Raw genomic sequence first — 21,582 nt, forward strand, 5'->3', positions numbered from 1 at the left:
GGCGCTTCTCATCAAATAGACGTACTCCAAGACATTTACTAATCAGAATGTTGGAGGTCAAAGAGAAAGAGAGAATCTTGAAAGTAGTAAGAGAAAAGCAATCCATCACATACAAGGGAAGCCCAATAAGACTATGTGTAGATTTCTCAGCAGAAACCATGGAGGGGAGAAGACAGTGGAATGATATATTTAAATTATTAAAAGAGAAAAACTGCCAACCAAGAATTCTATATCCAGCAAAACTGTCCTTCAAAAATGAGGGAGAAATTAAAACATTTTCAGACAAAGAAATACAACAAATAAGCTATTAGTGGCTGAGAGTTCAATTAGGGTTAAGAGGCTACACTGGAGGTCACCTTTATATATGCTTCAGTTAGACATTGCTACCCATCATAATTTGCCAAACCCCAACCAAAACCATTCCAGCCAATCCTAAAGAACATGTAGGGCATTATATAAGATCCTACAAAGGTTCCATGCACTAGGATAACTCTTCAAAACCTACAACCTCAAGATGGGTCCCTGGATCAGATAAGTCCTGAAATGCAGGAGAGCCAGTCCTTCCAGAACATCAACTAGTACCATCCCCCATCCCATATTATCGACAGCCCCTCCAACATGAAAAAGTTAGAATGGGCATGGCCCAATAGGCCTCTTCTGGTTTGCTAGCTGTCAGAATGCAATATACCAGAAATGGAATGGATTTTAACAAGGGGAATTCAGTGAGTTGCTAGTTTACAGTTCTAAGGCCGAGGAAATGTTCCAATCACAACAGGTCTATAGAAATGTCCAATCAAAGGCATCCAGGGAAAGATACCTTGGTTCAAGAAGGCCGATGAAGTTCAGGGTTTCTCTCTCAAGAGAGAAGGCACATGGCAAACACAGTCAGGGCTTCTGTCTCGGCTGGAAGGGCACATGGCGAATACGGCATCATCTGCTAGCTTTCTCTCCTGGCTTCCGGTTTCATGAAGCTCCCCGGGAGGCGTTTTCCCTCTTCATCTCCAAGGGTCGCTGGCTGGTGGACTCTCTGCTTCGTGGTGCTGCAACATTCTCTGCTCTCTGTGAATCTCTCATTCTCCAAAATGTTTCCTCTTTTATAGGACTTCAGAAACTAATCAAGACCCACTCAAATGAGTGGAGACATGTCATCCCCTAATCCAGTTTAACAACCATTCTTGACTAAATCACATCAACCAGGGAGATGATCTCATTGCAGTTTCAAACATACAGTATTGAATAGAGATTATTCTACCTTTACGAAATGGGATTTATATTAAAACATGGCTTTCTTAGGGGGCATATATACTTTCAAACCAGCACAATGCCTAAAGGTGATGGTGGAGTTATACAGAGAAAGTCAGGTTTAACAAATGAAGTATGAGTGCTGAATTATTATACTGATATTTCTTTTAGCCTCCAGTACCTTAGAGCAGCTAGAAATAAAAACCTAAAATTGTGGAATTATAACCCATACCAAACTCTGAATTCTGTTCTACAACTAATTGTTAAGATGTACTTGGAAATTTATTGCTTTTATGTATATATGTTATTTAAAGATTAGGAGGAGTATAACAGAGAAGATAGGATTTAACAAATGAGTATGACTGCTGAAGCATTATATTGATATTTCTGTTGGTCTCCTGTGTCTTGGAGCAGCTATAAGAAAAAAAGAAAAATCATGGAACTATAACCATAGCAAACATTAAAATCTGTTCTATAACAACTTATTAAAATGTACTTGGAAATGTATTGCTTTTTTTGTATGTGTTATATTTCACAATTTTTTTAAAATATTAAAAAAAAGTTGTATTCCTGGAAATTGTTCATTAAATATTTTTGATAAATTTAGTATTTTATCAAAAAATATTAAATTTAATATTTATTATTTTTCCTAATACTTTGTATTTTATTTTTCTTATACATATTAAGGAAGTATAATAAAAATTTTTGCCAAAATCCGTAGAGATGCCTCCAAATCTCCCCCAGTTGCTCCAATGTGCTATAGAAATAGTGTCATTTTCTATGTGTGCCCTGGCATGATAAAGGTCAGGAAACATTACCCTAAAAGATATGGAGTCATCCCTTCCCTTCGGATAAACTGTCACTTGTTACTAGAGCACAATAATGCAAGACTCTAACCCTTCCACCTTAACATAATTTATTTAAGCCACCAAGGGCAAAAAGGATACATAAAATGTACAATATTTTTCTCCTTATCTGAAAAAATTATGCATGCTAGCTCCTTGATGCTTCTGTATTACAGAATAGAGGAAGTTCACCTCTCTGTATTGTAATTTCATGCACACATTCGAACAATATTTATTGAGTACCTACTATAAGCCTGCTGTTGTTCTAGGAGCTGGGAACATAGAAGTGAACAAACAGACAACAAAATTCTTGCCCACATGAAGGTTATGTTCTTGATAGGAGAAACAGAACAATGTAAACGGAAGTAAACAACTATAGTATATCCACTGATGTGCTGGAAAATGTTTAACAAGAGCTCTGGGGGAGAGAGGGCTCTGATTTGTATTATCTGCTGATTTGTATGGTGTGTAAAAACCAAAAAATGTGACATTGTAACCAATGTCAAAGTCTGAAATATGTTCTACAACTAATTGTAGTGCTGTGCTTGGAAATTTGTAGCTTTTTTGTATATGTTATTGTTCTCAAAAAAAGGGGAAAAAAGTCAATTGCGATGATAAAAAAAGAAAGTATTTAAGCCCTCTAGCCTCCTATATTTTGGAGCAGCTATAAGGAAAAATATGCAAGGATTGTATGGTAGCCCACGACAAACTCTGAGATCTACTCTGTAACCACTTTTTGAAGAGTGCTTTGAAAACTATTGCTTTTTTATTTCTTTGCTTTGTATATATGTTATACTATACAATAAAAAAGTTTAAAAAAAAAAAAAAGAGGGAACCATTTTGGAAAAAGCTTCAGAGCCCACACAGCCAGAAACCTTTGAAGATGAAGAAAGAAAATGCCCTCAGGAAAGCTGTTTGAAATGAGAAGCCAAAGACCCCAGCACATACCAGCCACATGCCTTCCCAGCTGACAGAGGTGTTTCAGGCCCATTGGCCTTTCTTAAAGCAAGATTATCTTTCTCTGGATGCCTTAGTTTGGATATTTTTATATCTCTTCCAACTGTGAACTTACAACTTAATAAATTCTCCTTTTAAAAACCATTTCATTTCTGGTATATTGCATTCTGGCAGTTTTAACAAACAAAAACAGATTTTGGTACCAGAGAAATGGGTTCCTGGGGTGTGTCAGTTTGAAGCTATTATGTACCCCAGAAAAGCCATGTCCCTTCAATCCTCATTCAGTATTGCTGGGTGGAGTATTTTTTATTGTTTCCATGGAAATATGACCCATCCAATTGTGGGTGGTAACTTTTGATTAGATGGTTTCAAAGGAGATGTTTCTCCACTCATTCAAGGTGGGGTTGCTTACTGGAGCCCTTTAAGAGGGAACCATTTTGGAAAAAGCTTTAGAGACACCAGAATCAAGAGAGCCCATGCAGCCAGAGACCTTCGGAGATGAAGAAGGAAAACGCCCCTGGGGGAGCTTCATGAAACAAGAAGCCAGGAGAAAAAGCTAGCAGATGTCACCATGTGCCCTTCTAGCTGAGAGAGAAACCCCAAACTTCGTCAGCCTTTTCTGAGTGAAGGTAACCTCTTACTGGTGCCTTAATTTGGATATTTTCATGACCTTAGAACTGTAAACTTGCAAACTTTAAATTCCCTTTTTCAAAAGCTGTTCCTGTTCTGGTACATCGCATTGTGGCAGCTTGCAAACTAACACATGCAGTTTGCAAATACCAACTATGTTGGAACAGCTTTTAAAATGGATAAAGGGAAGATTCTGGAAGAACTGTGATATACTTGATAGAGAAGGCCTAGAATGCCTTAAAGAGACTGTTGGTAGAAATGTGGACTCTAAAGATACCTTCAATGAGGCTTTAAACAAAAATGAGGAATGTGTCTTTGCAAATTGGAAGGAAGGCAACCCTTGTTTTAAAATGCCAGATAACCTGGCAAAGTTGACTACTGGTTTGGATAGAAGGCAGATTTTAAAAGCCATGGGCTGTTGAAAAAGTGATCAGACATCAAGTAGACATACAAATGAAGCTGATCTGGATAGGACTAAGGATATCAGAAGACTGGGTAAAGGATGATATTGTCCCAAATTTTCAAACTTCAACTTCTGTGTGGGACTAAAGGGAGAGATGTTTATTTGGTGCAAAATTTACATTTTGGGTAGAGCATTTCCTAATTTAACATGTATGGTCAGTTTAATTGAACACCATAAATACACGGAATCATGAATAGGGTGTAAGATTTTGTTGGTTTGTCCAGGTTAGTGTGATGCCCCAATAAATCCCAGAATGAAATGGACAGTGAATAAAGAAGTATTTGCAAAGTCCTCTTGTGGGAGTGGGGAGAAAAGGGGAAATACTCAACTTCTCCATATGAAGAATTTCTGATATTCTCACAAGCAGCGGGGATAACCAAATCAATAGGCCAAGCCCTGGATCTTGGGATTCTCCTATATGCTGGTTTGAAAGGATTATGTACTCTAGAAAAGCCATCATTTAATCCTGATCCAATCCTGTGGGAGCAATAGTTTCTTTTAATCCCTATTCAATAACAAAGTTTGGAATCTTTTGATTAGATCATCTCCATGGAGATGTGACACACCCAATTGTGGGTATTAACCTTTGAGAGAGAACCTAAGCCTACTTATATTTAGGCCTAAGAGTCACCACCAAAAACCTCTTTTGTTGCTCAGATGTGGTCTCTCTCTTTAAGCCAACTTCACACGTAAACTCACTGCCCTCCCCTCCTATGTGGGACATGACTCTCAGGGGTGTAAATCTCCCTATCAATGTGGGGCAAGTCTTCTGGGATGAGCTGGGACCCTGACTCATGGGATCGAGAAATGCTTCTTCATCAAAAGGGGTAAGAGAATAATGAGACAAAATAAAGTTCCAGCAGCTCAGAGATTTTAAACAGTCGAGATGTTATCCTGGAGGTTATTCTTATGCATTACACAGATAACCCTTTTTAGTTTATGGTGTATTAGAGTGGCTAGAGGGAAGTACCTGAAACTGTTTAACTGTGTTTCAGTAGTCTTGATTCTTGAAGACGATTATATACTACATAGCTTTTATGATGCGAACATGTGATTGTGAAAACTTTGTGTCTAATGCTCCTTTTATCCAGGGTATGAACAGATGAGTAAAAAAAAAAAAAATCAGGATAAAAAATAAATAATGGGGGTGCAGATAAGGGGTAAATGAAATTGGGGAGATTGCAATACTAGTGGTCAATGAGAAAGAGAGGTATAGGGTATGAGATGCATGTTTTTGTTTTGTTTTCTTTTTCTGGAGTGATGTAAATGTTCTAAAAATGATCATGGTGATAAATACACAATGTGATAAATACAAAATGGTCATGGTGATAAATACACAATGTGATGATATTGTGAGCCACTGACTGTACACTATGGATAGACTGTATGTGTGTGAAGATTTTTCAATAAAAATATTTTAAAAAATAAAAAAAAAAACTTATTCCAAAGCTACAGGAATCAAAACAATATAGTACTGGCACAAAGATGCACATGTAGACCAATGGAACTGAACTGAAAGTTAAGAAATAAACCCTCATGTCTATAGTGAACTGACTTTGACAAGGATACCAAATCCACTCAACTGGGAAAGAATAGTCTCTTCAACAAATATAGATGGGAAAACTGGATATCCATGTATGAACAAATGAAGATGAACCCTACCTCACATCACATACAAAAATTAACTCAACACGGATCAAGGAGTTAAATATAAGAACCAAAATACAGGGAAGTATCTTCAGGATGTTGGGTTAGACAACAGTTTCTTAAGACTTTACTCCAAAAGCAGGAGCAACAAAGAAAAAAATAGAGAAATGGGACTATATCAAAATTAAAAATTTTTGTGCACATAAGGACTTTATAAAAAATGTAAAAAGACAACCAAGACAATGGGAGAAAATACTTGGAAATCACATATCCAATAAGGGCTTTATATCCAGAATATATAAAAATATCCTTCAACTCAACAACAGAAAGACAACCCACTTAATTAAAAAATGGGCAAACGTCATGAATAGACATTTCTCAAAAAAGAAATATACAAATGGCTTAAAAGCACTTGAAAATATGCTCAACGTCACTAGCCATTAGGGGAATGCAAATTAAAATGAGACACCATTTCACACCCACTAGAATGGCTATTATTAAAAAAATGGAAAATAAGTGTTGGAGAGGATATGGAGAAACAGGAACACTCCTTCACTGTTGTGGGAATGTAAAATGGAGCAGCCACCTAGAAAAAAGTTTAGTGTTTCCTCAGAAAGTATAGAATTGGCAATCCTATGTCTAGGTATATACCCCAAAGAACTGAAAGCAAGATCTGGAACAGATACTGACATATGAATGTTCAATTGCCAAAAGATGGAAGCCCCAAGTGTTCTTAACAGGTGAATGGATAAGCACAATGTGGAATTTCCATACAATGGAATATTATTCAGTCGTTACAAGAATTAAGTTCTGATACATGTGACATCATGGGTGATGAAGACATCATATTGAGTGAAAACAAACCTGACACAAATGGGCAAATATTGTATCATATCACTGATGAAATATTTAGAAAAATCAAATTCATAGTCAGAAACCAGAATACAGATAACCAGAGGCTGGTGGAGGTGGGGGGAATGGGAAGTTAATGCTTAAATGATACAGAATTTCTGTTTGGGTGTTGGAAAAGATTCAATAATGGACAGTGGTGATGGTAACACAACATTGTAAATGTAATTAACATCACTGAATTACATATTTAAATGTGATTACAAGGGGAAATGTTAGGTTGTATATATGTTACTTGAATAAAAATTAAAACAAACCATAAGACTGTACAACACACAGAACAAACTCTAATGTAAACTACGTACTATAGTTAATGGTACAATTATACTTTCTAATCAACTGTAACAAAGATACCACATTAATGCAAAATGTTAATAAGGGGGGGGTTATATGGGAACTCCGTAACAGTAATAATTCAATAAGCTCTATATTTCTTTTGTGTAGTTTTCTATATGTTTTTATTTATAATAAAAAGTATTAAAATAAATAATCTTATCATTCAAAAAAAATTTACACAGTATTTTTTAACAAAAACATCCAAAGAAATTTTTTAAAGATTTATTTTTATACATCTTAGCCTTTAAAAGTTGTAAATATTCCTATATCAAGGTCAAGTACCCAAGGCTACCTAAAAACAGGTTTTGCCCTAATCAGGAGTGGAACCACATGGGCAAGTGCAGCTAAGATCCAACTCACATTCTGTCTGCCAAGCTGTGTGCCCTGGCACAGGGCTGCTCACAGAAGGGGTGCCTTTTCTTTATTTGCACAAAGGCACAAACAAACTTTAAAATCATGACCCTCAATTCTGCAAACTAGAAGGCAAATGAACTTTTCTAGGATGCACTTATACCTCTTGTCTGTATCTGCAATTGTTTTATTTATACTAATTAAAGTCAAAGTCCTATAATTCCGGGGCAGAGTGCAATAAAATAAATGAGAACAGTATCAAATTCAATAAGAATAATGCTGAAAACTCAAATAATCCTCAAATCTCAATGGATGGTCAATTTATTATATCCATACATATCCACTTTTTATCAAGCTGTATTTCACAGAATGCCATACTCTTTGTGATTTAATTCAAAACTTGTGCCAGCCACATCTATTGCATTACTCTATCCACAGTTTTGTTTTTCATACCATTAAGTGAAAGCATCAAACAGCAACTGACTTAATTGTTCCCAAGTATTAAAATTACTTCTTTCAGTCTTCAGATTGCTTAGCTCCTTCTCTTGCTAATCTATCAGCTTCTTCATTGCCTATAAATCCTGAATGACCAGGAACATGCATCTGTTAAAATAAATTTTCTCATTTTATTTTTATTAATTTTTACATAAGCAACACATGACTACAGTCTCATTGCAAAAATTTCAACTACAGAACATAACAGAAGAAGATCCCTTCATAGGCCCTCTTTCCCAGCATAATTATATACAGCATATATTTACTAATATTTAGTTTTGTTTCTCTAGAAATTAGGCTTTATGCTCATATTGTTTTTCCCCCTATTTAACGATGAGACTTGGAGAGCTTTCCAAGCAAAGTGCATGTAATATATGCGTGTGTATTATAAAATATACACACACCCCCCTCTTATTCTTTTTATTTATTTATGCATTTATTTGATTTAACCCCTTTACATTTAGGTTACTCAAAGACAAAGGTAAATGCCAGGTTATCAGGGGTTCTGGGAAAGGATAGAAAGGTAGGAGTGGGACAATGGTTACAGCTTAACTTGCTCTGTACTATTTGAAAAATAAATCTGAACAAAAATAATCTGTTGTAAGAAAAATACTTCCATTTTGGGAAAAAAAGAGTCATGCAACTAAGGCCTTTTATATAACTGTATTGCTTATTTTTTGGGGGGAGGTGCATGATCCAGGAATTGAACCTGGGTCTCCTGCAGGTAAGGCAAGCATTCTACTACTGAACCACCCATCCACCCCTACTTTATTACTTTTTCTTTAACAAAATATATTATAAATTAATCATACTAAACAGTATGGCTGGTTTCATACTGACTATTATATAGCACTTTAATAGTAAAGAAGTATGACTGGACTGGGCATTATTAATAAAATATAGAAAGTACAGAATATCTCTCAAATTTTACTGCCAGAGTATTCTGTATATAGTTAATGCCTTCTGGTCAAAACTACAGACTATAATTGAAAGTACAATTATAGAAACGTTCTTTCATCTATTTTAACAACTGAACCACACTAATACAAGAACTTGATAATAAAGTTTATGGGATCCCTATATTTTTGTGTGATTTTTCTGTAAACCTACAACTTCTCTAATTTTATGAAACAAACAAAAAAATCAGTATTGATTATATAATCATCTAAAGATACAAATGTGTTTTAGTACACATTATGATACTAATTTCATGAAAACTTATTTTAACTTAAATTATTAAATCATTTACATAAACTATTTAATCTCTCTAGTTAATTCAGATTATTTGGTCATAACAGCTGAAAAATATAAATGTTTAAAAAAAATACTCACCCATTGAATATCCATGCCTTGGGTAAGTCTCTCAAGCTCAACAAAGTCCTCTTTGTTGATTACCTCTTTCCCTGTGCTTGTTCTCCATCCATTTTTCTTCCAGTCTTGAACCCAATTAGTTATACCTAAAAGAAATACATACAGATTAATTATTTCACAATTAGCTTCACTTTCTTTTTTGCCTTTATTCTTATATTTACTATCTTTTCTTAAATTTGCTCCCCCCTCACTCCTTTCCTCCCTTCCTCCCAGGATATTTTCTAACCTATGTTCTACAGAGCAATACACACAGCTCTTAATTCTCCAGAGAACTGGCTGATATCCTTCCTAGTTTCCTAATACTATACATTCTGAGGTTCTATTTGGAGACATGCAGTTGTCTCAAACCCAAGTCAGTTAAGTTATTAAACAATTCTATGGTTGAAAGAGATTCCCCTGTATGTCAGGAAAAGTAATTCTACTCTGTATGTCACCTTTGTTTCACATTTAGTATTTGACTGTAACAAAGTGATAAAATCTATCAAAATTGTTCAGATGAACACCTGATTAATGGGAGACATCCAAGATATTAAAAAAGAAAAAAAAAGGATTTTCTCTGTAAGCCCAACTCTGCAAGGAAAATCACTACCATCTCCCCTACATGGGATATGACATTCAGGGGTGAAAGTCTCCCTGGCAACGTAGGACATAACTCCCAGGAATGAGCTTGGCCCTGGAACCATGGGATAGACAATGCCATCCCAACCAAAGCGAAAAAAGAAATGTAACAAAGTAATGTATCAGTGCTAGGAGAGTTTAAATAGAATTGTAAGGCTATTCAGGAGACTACTCTTATGCAAGCTTCAGCTAGATATTGCTAACTAACTACCAACACCATTCCAGTTAACCCTAAAGAAGACCTAGGGCTCTATATGAGATTTTACAAAAGCTTCATGCACTAAGATCACTTTTCAGAAACCTACCTCCACATGGTTCCTAGGCCAGATAAGTCCTGAAACCCAGAGGGGCCAGTCTCTCCAAAAAACATAAACTAGTTTTTTCTCCTATCCCATGTTATCGACACCCCTTTTCAACATGAAAAAATTAGAATGGGCATAGCTCAAAAACCCCTAAAGACTGGGTGAACAATCAAAGAGAAGGAGTTATAACAGAGAAGACAGGATTTAACAAATGAGTATGACTGCTGAATCACTGTATTGGTATTTCTTTTAGTCTCCAATGTCTTGGAACAGCCAGAAGGAAAAAACTGAAATTATGGAAATCTGTTCCATAAGTACTTCTTACAATATACTTTGAAATTTATTGCTTTTTGTATATGTTATACATCACAATAAAAAGTATTAAAAAGTAAAGAAAGGAAAAAGGATTAGCTCTGCCTACACAAAATTCGTTGGGAAAGTCAATCAGCTCAGGGTTCAGGCCCTTTATCATGTTAATTTCTCTTAATTATCACAATGACTCTATGAAGGGAGGTTTTATTTCCCCATTTTAGAGATAAGGAAAATGAGGCGTTGAGAAGTTGAGCAAATTGCTTTATGAAGAAAAGATCTGGAATGCTCTAGTCTTTTTTTAACCTCCTTAGACTTATCACTTATAACTGTCCTCACTGGTATTCTAAGTCGGCATTCTGAACTTTTCACTTCTTTAACTGTGCCACGCTTTGGCCTTTTCCACATGCCTGAAATACTCTCCTTTTCCCTTTTCTCTAACTTATTCAACCTTCAGCTCTTAGTTGAAGATGCCACTTTCTCCAGAAAGCCTTCCTTGACCTTGTAAAGATCCCTTCCCTGTGGCCCTAAATATTGTGCTTCCTTAAGGAGCACTAGTACACTATCTTAAGTAGCTTATACATGTTTAGACTCTTACATACCATGACAGCAGAGACATATCTATCATATTACTGTATCTTCAGCACCTAGCAAAGGGCCTAGCACGAAGCATGTAAGAAACAAATACGTAGTAAATATTGATACTGTGGAAACAGGACTCCAAAATCCCCACTCTCTCCTCTGTACCTTACCACCCAATGTTATCCCCTTATACCATTTGGGTCCTGCCCCATTATAATACCTCCTTAAAGGGAAAGAAATGTCTCTTTCCCTTTAATTTACTAATTTTTAAAAAATCACTAGAATAACTACAATGTGAAAACTTACCATTTATAGTAAACATACTATCCGTATATAGAACCAACTTATTGATATTTTGAGTCTTTGCTTGTTCAATGGCTTTGCAGGCTGCCTTGAAGAAATAAATCAATAATCATGCTATAGGAAGTGTTTTAACTTTCAACATTGTTGATGTTCATAAAGAATTTAAAGTTTAAACATTTCACCTTTTTCTATACTAGCTATAATGACCATATTTTCTGTGAGAAATAATGCTATATATGCAATTTTCCCGTTTAAATATCTTTAAAATAAGTTTTTCAAGTTTTTTTTTAGTAAATTCCTATTATGAAGAATAGTAAACTCCAAAATAAGCTTCTTTTGTACTCTGAATATCTTCTATACTTAAACAATATAAAGTTGGCTAAAACATTCATAGTCAGTGCTAAAGAATGATAAATAAATTTTGAGTGAAAAATATATCTGATAACTTACATGAATTTCTGCTCTTTGATTTGTTTGTCTTCCAGGAAGTCTAATTCCTACATTTCTGTTTCAAAGCAGCATGAAAAAAAAAATTATAAAATAAATTCTCTATGTGATTCCTTAAGACTCTTAGAGTATTTCAATAGGTTAGTATATATTTATTTGAAATATAAAATCATCATATAAAAACATAGCTTTGGGCGGGCCACGGTGGCTCAGCAGGTAAGAGTGCTTGCCTGCCATGCCCAAGGACCTGGGTTCGATTCCCGGTGCCTACCCATGTAAAAAAAAAAAATAGCTTTTACACATCACGATCTGGAACTGAAATTTTCTGTAGTGCATAGTCTAATCAACCTATCTGTATAGCTCATTTGAACAACTGAATACAGGGAGCACAGAATAACAAAGAGGTTCTTTAATTCTGTATAGATTATTATAATGCCTGGAAACATCCTAGAATATATTAACCAGATAATCAAAAAGTATTGTCAAAGTCCACCAAGGGAGGGGAGAAAGAATATGGAACTATTTAAACCTTATCATCAGGAATCCCCTGATACTGTGTTAAACTTCAGGGACATCCAAATCAAAACTTCAGGGACATCCAAATCAATAAGTCATGCCCTCAATCATGAGGCTTACTCTTTTTGTTTTGTTTTGTTTTTTATGAGTGGACCTATAATGATTTATTAATACTTTGAGACTTTACACATATATACACACATTTTCTCTTTTTATACCACATCAACATCTGTGGAGTATTCCCTATGCGCCAGGTAATACTGATAACATTTAAAGAACATGTGATGTGTCATACATGGTACTATTTCACATAAATTATTTATCCTCACAAAACCCCTCAAAAGTGCATATTGAAATTAGTCACATTATATTGATATAAGAACTGAGATGTCATTCAGTTGTTGTTTTTTTCCTGCATGAGCAGGCACAGGGAATCGAACCCAGGTCTCTGGCATGGCAGGCGAGAATTCTGCCACAGAGCCACCATCACACGACCCTCAGTTGTGCTTTGATTTATTTAATCCTTACATCAGTCTTGGATACTCTGTGTGTCTTTTTTGTAAATAGGGAAATTTAGACACAGAAAAGTTTAGTAAATTGTACTTCCTGATGGCCTAGTTAGGTGGCAGTGCTCAGATTCAGGTCATATCAGCCCCTTTATCTTCCTTGCTGGGCTGCTGGATTTCCTTTTCCTGATGACTAGAGAGCAATTTGTGAGGAGTTACTGCTGTGTCTGTGAAAATATCCTGCCCCTCAACAAACTTTTCTCTCTGCCTTTAACACTTTTTAAGGCTTCTTGCCCAAACCTGTCTATAAAATGATGGCTACAAACTTTCCAACCCTACCACTTCTTCTACCATATTAATTTTTATGCCTTCATTGGCATAAAGTAAAAAGAAACTTCCCCTACTCATAATAAAACATGGGAAACTGCCATATAAAAATCATAGGACATTTCTAGACCATGGATACAGGTTCAAATTTGAGAGTCATGCATTCTTCCCCTGAATTCTCTGTAGAGTTCTACTCCTCGCTTTTTGCATTCTCCATAGTGAAAAGAAGTTGAGATTGATCAGGAGAAAATTCTTCTACTCATGAGGCTTACTCTTGTGGAGCTTATGTAGGTAGCATAGAAGCTTAGACTCCCCATAGGCATGCTTAGAAGTTACTTCTGGATGACCTCTGTTGTTGCCCAGATGTGGTCTCAGTCTCTCTAAGCAACTCTGCAAGTGAAATCATTGCCCTCCCCATTATGTGGGACATGACAACCTGGGGTGAAAGTCTCCCTGGCGACGTGGGAGAGGACTCCCAGGGATGAATCCAGATCTGGCACCATGGAATCAACAATTCCATCCTGACCATAAAGGGGAAAAGAAGTGTAATTAATAAAGTATCAGTGGCAGAGGAAGTTCAAATAGTCGAGAGGCTACTCCGGAGGTTGCTCTTATGCAAGCTTCAGGTAGACCTTGCTACCTATCATAACCTGCCAAGCCCTAACCAGGACCATTCCAGCCAATCCTAAAGAACACCTAGGGCAATATATAAGATTCCACAAGCGTTCCGGGCACTAGAGTAACTTTCCAGAAACCTACAACCTCCAGATGGGTCCCTGGTCCAGGTAAGTCCTGAAACCTAGTCCAGGCTCTCCAGAACACCAGACAGTTCCATCTCCCTACCCCATATTAGTGACAGACTCTTCCAATATCAAAAATTTAGAACTGCCATAGTCCAAACAACCCTAAGAGAGGTGTGGAAAGACCAAAGGAGATGATAGAGTTATATAGAGAAGACAAGATTTAACAAATAAATATGAATGCTGAATTATTAAATTATCTCTTTAGTCTCTAGTATTTTAGAGCAACTAGGAGTAAAAACCGAAAATTGTGAAATTGTAACCCATGTCAATGTCTGAAATAGGTTCTACAACTAATTGTGGTGCTGTGCATAGAAATTTATAGCTTTTTTGCATATATATGTTATTTTTCACCAAAAAAAGAAGGAAAAAAAGTCGATTGTGATGATAAAAAAATATTGAAGCCCTCCAGCCTCCTATATTCTAGAGCAGCTAGAAGGAAAAACATGAGAGGATCATTGTGGCCTGACAAACTATGGGATCTGTCCTGTAACCACTTGTTGAAGAATGCTTTGAAAACTACTGCTTTTTTTCCTTTGCTTTGTATATATGTTATACTATACAACAAAAAAGTTATAAAAAAAAACAAAAACATAGCCTTTACACATCAACCAATTTACTTTTGATAAAATGTAGCATTACTAACATTTTATCAAAAGACATGACCAGGGCAGTGGGATAGTGGCTCAGCAGCAGAATTTTCACCTGCCATGCTGGAGACTCAGTTTCATTTCCCAGTGCCTGCCCATGTGAGAAAAAAAAAAAAAAGATATGACAGGATGGGATGGTAGAAGGGACAGTGGACTGGAAGTCAAAAGCTTGGGTTTAAGTGCTAGCTCTGAAATGTATTAGCTGTATGATCTTGGTCAAGCCACTTAAAACTCTCTCACACTCAGTCTGCTACCTGTAAAATGAGAATAACTGAGATTGCCCTCTCTTACAGGGTTTGAAGCTAAAATGAGATATAATCTGAAAGAAAAACTGTAAATCTCAATATAAACATAAGTTACACTATTACTTATACTTCACATTAAATATGCCTAACAATGTTTGTTGGCTCCTGTAAATATTGGATAACAAGGCTCAAAACCTGAAATGGAGGCTATTTTACATCTAATTTAGGGCTGTCGGTTAGTGTTCCAGTGCTTTCATATCCAATGGGTTAAGTTTATTTGAATGGTTGCATTTCATATGAACCTGATTTTGTGCCTTTTAAAAAATAAGAGGATTACCTCTAGGCTCATATATTTTCAAGATTGATGGTTAAAATCTAGTGATATAATGGGCTCCAAGTCCAGTAACCTGCCCTCCTGTGCACCTTGCCAAAATGATCTCCCAGTATACCACGTAACTCTTTAAAGGAGGCAGTTACATAATTTTGAAATCTTACCAGTAAGACACAGAGACCTGTCAAGTTTTAGGGCTAGGAAAGCAATGCTAAGTACTTCAGTATTCTGAATAACAAATCTGTTCATTATCAACATGAATCAAAACTCATATTTTTCTGCTATCCCCTGCAAATGTCGTTTATTTAACAGGTCTTCCAAATAATCACACAGATCTTAGCTCATCTTTTTACAAGTTTTGAAATATGATTCGGTGAAATCTGGAATGTAGCTTTATTTATTTTACTTACAACGGATGGCCTGGCCCCCAATAAACACCAATTCCTGCTCGTGCTCTCCTCCGTCCATTACTGGAGCAGCAGCCATCAGTGTAAACAACTACAAATTCTCCTGCAAAAGGGAAATTTAGTAAGTGCTGCTGGATCTACACCACTAAAACTGAAATTCGCCTCAAAAGTTGACTGAAGTTGGATTACCATTTTAAACTTAGAGGGTATTTTGCAATGCTGGAGAAGATTTCTGTCTATGAAAACATCAATTCCTTGTATGGAATGATCCTACAACCCTGTTGCTCGGTGTATACTGAGGGACTAAGTGGGGACAAAATGGACATTTGCACATTGGTGTTTATGGTGGCAGTGTTCACGATCTACAAAGGATAGAGGTGGTTCTGTTAATTCATTCAATGAGGAATGGAAGGGGGAACTGTGGTGTATACACACAACAGACTACTAAGCAGCTGCAAGAAGGAATGAAGTTGTGAGACATGCGACTAGGTGAACGAACCTTGAGGACAGTATCCTGAATGAAATATCAGAAACAAAAAAGACGAATACTATCATGTCTCACTCATGGACAAAGTATCATAAACAAACTCAAGGAACTGAAATTGAGAACATAGGTTATTAGGTTAAGGCCTAGCGAAAAGGTTCCTAGATTGTAAGCTCTTATAGCAGTCACATCATATATTCTGGAGTTATAACTGTTATTTCTAAATTCTAAGATACTGAGCTCTTTGTGTGCATACAAATTGGCCCAATTAACAAAGTAGGAAAAAATTTTAGGTATAGATATACTTTCATGATTATCACATTAAAAATCTTAAAATCCAAGAAATACCCATGTAAGAAAATTTGTCTTTGCCAACCAAAGATATTGATTCTGTATCTTGTTTTACATGCTTGGCACAAGGTTCTGCATTTTCCTCTTCATCTATATCCAATGACGCATGCGGTCGCCTGTTTGCTTTCACTTGTGATTCTGGTACAAGTTTATTTTTCTGTCCTGAAAGACAGAGTCTACTCATAAGTCAGAAACAATGAACATTAACATAAAATATTAAGAAACTAGAAATGTAGTAAGTTATTTAATATTTCTTAAAACTAAGATTAAAATATACCTACTGTATGTGGCCTTAGAATGACTTAAGATAGTGAACACAGTTTCAAACTTTGATATCCCGTGAAATAATTCTAAATTTTCCATGATAAACTTGGTAAGTTCAATGTGAAGACAATAGTAAGGCTTCTGTTAAAAACAAAATCTGGTTTTGGTAGAGGTAATAAAGATACCAAAGGTTCTTCAACTGTTAGGGACCACTGACATTTTAGAAATCTGAGGGGCTCTTTAACCAGAAAATTACAAGTATTAAATTTTATATATGATATTAGTGGTATCTGTGGTTCAGAGCTCCCTGCATTTCCCCTGCAAATTCCACCTCAAAATTCTAGAATTGCTTGGATGCCAAGTTGAGAACCTCTAGGGAGACTAGGAGGATATGAGGAAGTCTAGCTTAAATAAACAGATAATGGAGTAGATTAAGAAAGCAAAATAGAAACCAGAAGGTAGAAGAGATTGGGTTGCAGTCTTATTTCTTTGCAGCCCAGCCAGGTAACCTCAAAGAGATTCTCAAATACCATCTCATAGTTATCTGGGAGAAACTAACACCTCACTCACATTTTATGGCAGCTGAAGAACAAGATGAATTAGACCCATTTTAAAAAAAAGAAACAACAATTTTAATTTAGAGCTCTACCTCTTATCAACTGAACTTTTGTCAATTCACCTAAACGCTCTAGGCTTCTGTAAAATAAGACATTGGACTGGATGATCTGAAATGTGTTTTTCTGACATCGCTATTTCACAGAAGTGGGAATGGGATAAAGAAGGAGCAACTAAGTGTATCTCCAGGATAACGACTTTAACCCAACATCACTCTTAGCTCTAAAACCCTAAACCAGGGATGGAGAAATGGGGCACTAACATTTACTGAGTATCTACTTGATAGGTACAAAACAAAATCTTTAGCCTAGGCTATCTTTTCAAGCCATATCTTTCGGATAACACTAAGGTACACAGGCAATATTTTGTTTTTCACTCTATTATATTTTGTATTACTCTATATTCACTTGAAAACATTTTCTTGGTATGCTACAGAACTCAATTCACATGTACAATTTTGTAGAATCTTAACATATGTATTGGTTATATTTACAATGAGAGAAAGTTAAATGGAAAGTTTTTAAAGAACAGACAAGACTTCGAAGAAAAGGGAGACATGAGTCACATCATTTTTATTTCATAAAATAATTGTGATTTTTGAGTAATTAACCCTAAATCATATAGCTTATATGAGCTATAATAGCTACAAATAACTTAGTAATCCCAAAATAAGGATAAATGTAATATTAAGAGAGAGAAAAACTGGATAAAGGGCTTACACTTTTGCTTTGGTATAGGTCCTGAATACTAAAATTGTTAAATCTATGAGCAGGCCACGGTGGTTCAGTGGCAGAGTTCTTACCTGCCATGCTGGAGACCCGGGTTCGCTTCCCGGTGCCTGCCCATGTTAAAAAAAAAAAAAAAAAGTTAAATCCCAATTTATATACATAAGTCACTTGACTAGGAGGGCTCTGTAAACTCTGAAATAAGATTCACAGAGTTAAAGAACTATCTTGCCCCGAAGTAAAAATTTAGAGTACTTAATAAATAAACAGAAAAATATTTATACTGGAGGGAATGAGATATAAATAAATTACTAATTGGTGAAAAAAAATAACTGTGAAAAATAAATATTAAGAATCCAAAAAAGACAAGAGCCAGACTTTTAAATTTGTTTTCTGATGCAAACTAATTTCTCCATCTGGGTAGAAAATATAACTATCACATCAGAACCTCCTTTAAAAGCTGATGGAAAGATGGAGGGTAAAACAGATGTACTTTGAAATGAGGTCCTTACCTGCCTTGGAAACTAAGACTTCAGGGGTAGAGTCCTAGTGATCTGCCTCTCCAAAATATTGCTTTGTCCAGAATTGTTACAAGGTTTCAAAAGAGGAGCTGTTCAATGTTCAAGCATCTCAATGTGATGGGGGGGGGGGGGAGACTCTATCCTCTGATTGGTCTTAATTTGCTTTGGTAAAAAAGTTTGTGAATAAAGTTCAAAAAAAAAGAGTCTATCTCAAGATATATTAAGATATATATTTTTAAATCTCTGGTTTTAAAGCAGAATCACCCTTAAACTTCAAATTTTCTGTACTACATGAAATTAGAAGAAATCCAGATTTTATGTGTGACTCTGCCAAAAATAAAAATGGAACCACTGGCCAGATAAATGTGGTGAAAGGAAATAAGCTCATCACTTTAAAACTGCAGCCCATTCAATCTAACAGCAAGTACAAGTATTTTTAAAAAGACGAGGAATTACGTCCTGAATGGAGGCAGGATATCTGTGTTCTGGCTTGTCTTAATACCATTGCTAACACAAAACACTATCGTTAACTTTTCTGATCCTGTTTCCTGATCTGTAAAGTGGAAACAATCATAGCATCTCCTTCCTCTGCCTAGAGGTTAGGTATATAGCTGAAATGAGCTCTGGAATAAGAAAGGCTCTGAACAAGTTAAAATGTTATGCTCATATGAAATAACCACTACCTTCTGAACCATCAGGGCTCACAGACTTCCTGACAAAGGCCCAAGCATCATCCTCAGTGGCAAACTTCTTAAATCTGGCAGCAGGAAAGCGATCCACCTGTGCTCTACATTCACTCCTGGAATGGAATATACAGCGTTGGAATGGAATACACAGCGTTACTTCCTTCCTCCCTCTTTTACTTATCCCAATTTTAATTAAGATTATTCTCTTAAGTTGGGAATAATCTAAAAAATTAATAGGGCTGTAAGTTCCTTGGAGACGAAAGGTCTTATTTAGCTTTGTCTTTCATGTACAACCCTACATTCTGTGTCATGCTATGTGTGAACCAGACAGTACACCAGCACCTTCAGGCTTTCCTCAAACTCAAAGCAAGTTAAAGTTCTGGGGCTTTGGGGAAAAAAGCAAACACCTAGAACTCATTTCATTACAGCAAAAAGATCAGTTTCTGAAAGGCTTCTTCCTCAATCCCATAGCTGATGTTCATAGGGAAACATGCACTTTAATAATAAGACTTGTATGTGCAGTGGGAGGAGTCCTTGTGTGGAATCAGAAAATCTGAGTTCAAGACCTGCACCTGTCACTCACTAGCCTAGTGAACTTTCTAACCACCATAATCACACCTGAAAAATGAGAATAGTCACACCTAACTCAAAGGGTTGTTATGGGATTCAAATGCAAATATTACTTTCTAATAATTCCTTTTTTTTTTTGCAAACACAAGGAAGATTAGATTAGGCATCACCTGGGTTGCAGTTCTCCCTTACTTGGTACGAAAAAAAATCTTCGGGTAATGCTAATTAGTACTTCTGACTTATGTACTAGCTTTTGGAAATTCGCAATTGCAACAGTAACGGAGAAATAAGAGGCCAGAGGCAACTCTAGAACTATTTGTGACATTTCTGATACTCCAAACAAAAAATAAACTTAGTCGAGGCTTCCTACCGGGTGAACTTGTTCGTCTAACGTCAATTCGACTTTCAAGATCTCCAATTTCCCGGAAGTCAGTAAGAAAGTAGGGCTCCCCTACATCTCTTTACAAGTAGAGGGCCAACGCCATATACAGTTTTAGTCTCCCAAGCTGCCAATCATGTAACATCCCTGGAAGGCAAAGCTCAGAAAGCATCATCCTTGAAAACTTATCTCCCGCCATTCCGGTAGGGAGGAAAGGTGAAAGGCTAGGAAGAGGTTAGTAGCCAGGGCAAGAGAATTACTCACCACGTAAGAAAAACCCCGGTCTTGCGGCCTCTCCTCACGGCGTAAAACATCGCGAAGCCCCCCCAAGAGCAGCGATTGCAGCTCACAGCGACCAAAGCAACTCTGTGAGCCAGAGAGAAAAGCCTGATCATTTCTCACTCCCGTAGAGAAGCATTTTGGGTCCCGACCTCGAAATCGAGCGACCTAAGAACAGAACACAACCAGATTGCCGGCAGCGGCGCACAGAGATGGCGTCAGCCGCGGGCGGAGCCTAACGAGACGGCGGGACGGGGCGGGGCTAAATGTGGGCGGGGCGGGGCGGAGCCCGGGGCGGGGCGGAGCCCGGGGCGGGGCGGAGCCCGGGGCGGGGCGGAGCCCGGGGCGGGGCGGAGCCCGGGGCGGGGCGGAGCCCGGGGCGGGGCGGAGCCCGGGGCGGGGCGGAGCCCGGGGCGGGGCGGAGCCCGGGGCGGGGCGGAGCCCGGGGCGGGGCGGAGCCCGGGGCGGGGCGGAGCCCGGGGCGGGGCGGAGCCCGGGGCGGGGCGGAGCCCGGGGCGGGGCGGAGCCCGGGGCGGGGCGGAGCCCGGGGCGGGGCGGAGCGAGGTGGAGGAGGGCCTAGAGTTGGAGGAACTGGGGCGGAGTACAAAGCTGAGTCCCGCGGGCCCGGAGCGCGGCTGGGAACAGTATTTAGCAAGGAGAAAAGCGTGATTTCAGCGAGACACGGCCTGGAGAGCAACCAAGCCTGGAGCAGGGCGGGACTTGGAGAGAAGTTGATCCTTTAGCGAGCAGGCATGGAGCAGGTCAGGATCTGGAAAAGGCGAGAGCGTAGAACCGGGCCTAGGACAGGGTCCTGGAGCTGGGCGAGGTCACGGGAGGGGAGAGGTCTAGGAATGGACCTGGGGCCAAGCCAGTGACTGTGTGACGCTCCGGAAGATCCACCGAGAAAACACATCCTTGTTGGATCTGCCTGAGGCTCCTCATCTCATCTCTCTCTCCAGCAAGGCAATTTGTGGAACACTCCCTCCAGCGTTCTCCTATCACGTTCTCAATCTTGGCTGCACAAGCATCACAGCTGGGAAGCTTTTTTAAATTACCGATGTGCAGTAGCACCTCATCCCCACCCGACCTCTTCACCCTCCTATGCCCCTCCCCATCCCC

General features: G+C 37.8%; 1 protein-coding gene across 4 annotated transcripts; it reads right to left on the reverse strand.

Annotated features, from left to right (window-relative positions):
• Window positions 1-2,925: 2,925 nt before the first annotated feature.
• Window positions 2,926-20,693, reverse strand: RNASEH1 (ribonuclease H1). Of its 4 annotated transcripts, XM_077153087.1 has the most exons (9): window positions 20,449-20,693; window positions 19,233-19,348; window positions 18,106-18,141; window positions 16,422-16,586; window positions 15,593-15,692; window positions 11,811-11,865; window positions 11,364-11,448; window positions 9,208-9,332; window positions 2,926-7,983 (listed from the first exon to the last, which is right to left on the reverse strand). In XM_077153087.1, exons 1-9 carry the CDS (start codon window positions 20,577-20,579, stop codon window positions 7,897-7,899), a joined length of 900 nt encoding a protein of 299 aa, XP_077009202.1. In that variant the 5' UTR covers window positions 20,580-20,693; the 3' UTR covers window positions 2,926-7,896. The 4 variants fall into 4 exon arrangements, with proteins under 4 accessions (XP_077009202.1, XP_077009203.1, XP_077009206.1 ...); XM_077153088.1 differs by lacking the exon at window positions 18,106-18,141; XM_077153091.1 differs by lacking the exons at window positions 19,233-19,348; window positions 20,449-20,693 and having other exon boundaries at window positions 16,422-16,829; window positions 18,106-18,124.
• Window positions 20,694-21,582: the final 889 nt, after the last annotated feature.

This window comes from Tamandua tetradactyla, chromosome 3, assembly GCF_023851605.1.
Source record: "Tamandua tetradactyla isolate mTamTet1 chromosome 3, mTamTet1.pri, whole genome shotgun sequence".
Classification (NCBI taxonomy): domain Eukaryota; kingdom Metazoa; phylum Chordata; class Mammalia; order Pilosa; family Myrmecophagidae; genus Tamandua; species Tamandua tetradactyla.